Source organism: Eupeodes corollae, unplaced genomic scaffold, assembly GCF_945859685.1.
Source record: "Eupeodes corollae unplaced genomic scaffold, idEupCoro1.1 scaffold_824, whole genome shotgun sequence".
Taxonomy (NCBI): Eukaryota; Metazoa; Arthropoda; class Insecta; order Diptera; family Syrphidae; genus Eupeodes; species Eupeodes corollae.
In genome coordinates, this window is record NW_026605660.1 from 25,297 (window position 1) to 28,071 (window position 2,775).

The following is a 2,775-nucleotide window of genomic DNA, read 5'->3' on the forward strand; positions in this document are numbered from 1 at the left end:
TGACAGCTGTTTGTATGCAGACGACATTTATATATTAAGTAAAACAAATAATTTAAGCATATGTAAAGACCAATTCAATAATGCTGTAAATGATATTTTAGAGTGGTCTTCTGCTTCAGGAGCAAAACTATCATTACAAAAATGTAAAATACTTCATATTTGCAGAAAACTCTATTGCCCTGAGCTTAGCCTAAGTATAAATAATGTTCAGATTGAAAATGTGAAAACACTAAGTATCCTAGGATTAACGTTTAATAATAAGTTTAATTGGAAAGACCATTGTTTAAACCTAAAAAAATCCCTAGCTGCGAGGCTCGCTATAATTAAGTATTTATCAAGTAATAAAAGTCATGTACATATCAATACATTATCATACATAACAAAAATGATAGTTTTAAGTAAAATTGATTATGGTATATATATTTATGGCAATTCACCAAAAACTACCCTGAAATATTTGAAATCACCATATCACCAGGCAGCTCGGAGAAGTATTTGCGCTTTCCCTACTTCACCTATAAAAAATATACTTGCGGAAGCAGGACTACCAACAATCGAGGAACGTCATAGAGAATTGATATCAAAGTTAGTTGTGAAGTTAATATTTTCAAAAAACTCAGTTATTGACAAGGACATCCATCAGTCCATCAGACATAAATCTAAGAAACGTATCCAATCCTCAATAAGCAAAATCATAGATAAAGCTCATGAAATGGAACTCCAGTTTAAAAAACCACGAAAAATACTTTTATCTTACCCGCCATGGCATATAAAACCTGATTCCATCTTGATGAATTTGGCCCACTACAATAAGGCAAATACCAGCAACTCAGTTTACTGCTCTTTGTTCTCCGATATCTCATCTGAACTTAAAAAAGACGGTTGGGAATTCATCTTTACAGATGGTTCCAAATCACTAAGCCATACGTCGTTTGCCGTCACATCAGAAAATGGTTTTATTCTACGCATTGGTTCCTTACCGGAATCTACATCAATTTTCACGGCAGAAGCATTTGCAATTCTACATGCACTAAAAATAACTATGGAAAACAGTGGCAAATTTATTATATGCTCAGACAGTATATCTGTCTTAAGAGCTATAAATAATCCAAACAACAACACTGACCTAATTTCCTCCATAAGAAACAAGATTGCGATGATGCCAAAGAAAATAAAACTAATGTGGACCCCTGGTCATGTAAATATCCGTGGCAATGAGGAAGCCGACAAAGCAGCAAATTCGGCGAAAGAAGCGCCAGTATTTCAATTCAATGCATTCACTAAACAAGACCTTAAAACTCGGATTAATAAAAACTTGAAAACTTTTCAACAAACTGAATGGAGCCTTTACCACCATCATTATAAAAAAGTAAACCCAACGAAATCTCCACCTAAATACCCTACGAACCTGCCAAAACGCAAAATCACAAACTTTGTACGCCTCAGACTCGGTCACATTTCAACAACCCACCAACACCTACTCACCAGAAACAACCACCCGATATGTGTAACATGCAACACAACTTTGAATATCTCACACATCCTCGAAAATTGCCAAATCTCGAAACCAATTATGGACTCTGTTTTTAAAAATCTATCAATTTATGATACACTAAAAAATCCTAATTCTAAGAACATCGAAAATGTAAATAAATTTATTGAAACTCTAAAATTAACTCTATAAATATTATTAAAATAAAGAGCCAATAGTCTCCGCAGCTAGGCTCTTACCTTTTGTATTAGCTTGTAATTTAAATTACGTGTTAATAAATAATAATAATAATAATAATAAGATATCGCTAAATGTTTCATAACTTTTTTTGCCACTGTGCCTGAAAGGGCTAGTGTATCTAATTTGAAGTGGAACCATTTTTATCCAAATTTTGTATGGAAAATTCAAACCACTAGCAGTCCATGTATAGTATGTCAATGGTTTGTATAATATACAGAAAATCTCGTTGTTATGCGCGTAACCAAGATCTGATTAAAAGTCTGGATCAACAAAATCGTAAAAAATCGACAGTGCACACAAAATTAAATATCAGATGATAAAATTTCACATATTTTAGTTCACTAATTTAATTTGCTTAAAGAACATTTATTTCGGTTTATTTTGTTACAAAAAAGATGTTTTAGTGGTTTTTTTTGAATATCTTTGGCAAAAAAATTGTCTTAACTTCAAATCAAGCTTCTACTTGATCTACTTGATAGATGGTGGAAAATTCGAAAAAGTGGGTCGCGCAGTTCCATCAGTCTGTCCCCGCTCTTACTGCCCAAACAATTGGGTCGATTGAATTCAAAGTTGGAATCTAAGGTACAACCTTTTTTGTAAGGCGTTTTTTTTTTGTAATACTAAAAATAACAATTTCTTTTGTCAAACATCGAAAACTCAAATTTTCTAAAAAAAAAAAATGGATTTTTACTAACATTTTTCTTAGCCTGTTTTCTTTAACTTGGCTTCTTTCTAAGTGACTCAAGAACCGATTCAAATATTTTTAACTTCCCATAGGAAGTTATTGTAAGGGGTCCGATTTGTCAAATCGAAAATTTTGACATTTTTCGAAGTTTCAATGCCCCTTGAGTGGAAATAAAAGATTTTTAGAAAGAAGTCTGTGCGTGCGTGTGTCTGTATGTCCGTACTATCGCGACGTTTTTTTCTTTGTCCATAGCTTAAGAACCAGAAGATATCGACTTCAAATAAATTTTGTTATACAGATAATAAGGCAGAAAATGCTTTCAAGAAAATTGCGTGGGTGTTTTTTTTACCATAGCAGT

The 2,775-nt window shown here is 32.8% G+C and overlaps 1 protein-coding gene across 1 annotated transcript; it reads left to right on the forward strand.

Annotated features, from left to right (window-relative positions):
• Window positions 1–385: 385 nt before the first annotated feature.
• Window positions 386–1,684, forward strand: LOC129953568 (uncharacterized). Its single transcript, XM_056066810.1, has one exon. It carries the CDS (start codon window positions 386–388, stop codon window positions 1,682–1,684), a length of 1,299 nt encoding a protein of 432 aa, XP_055922785.1.
• Window positions 1,685–2,775: the final 1,091 nt, after the last annotated feature.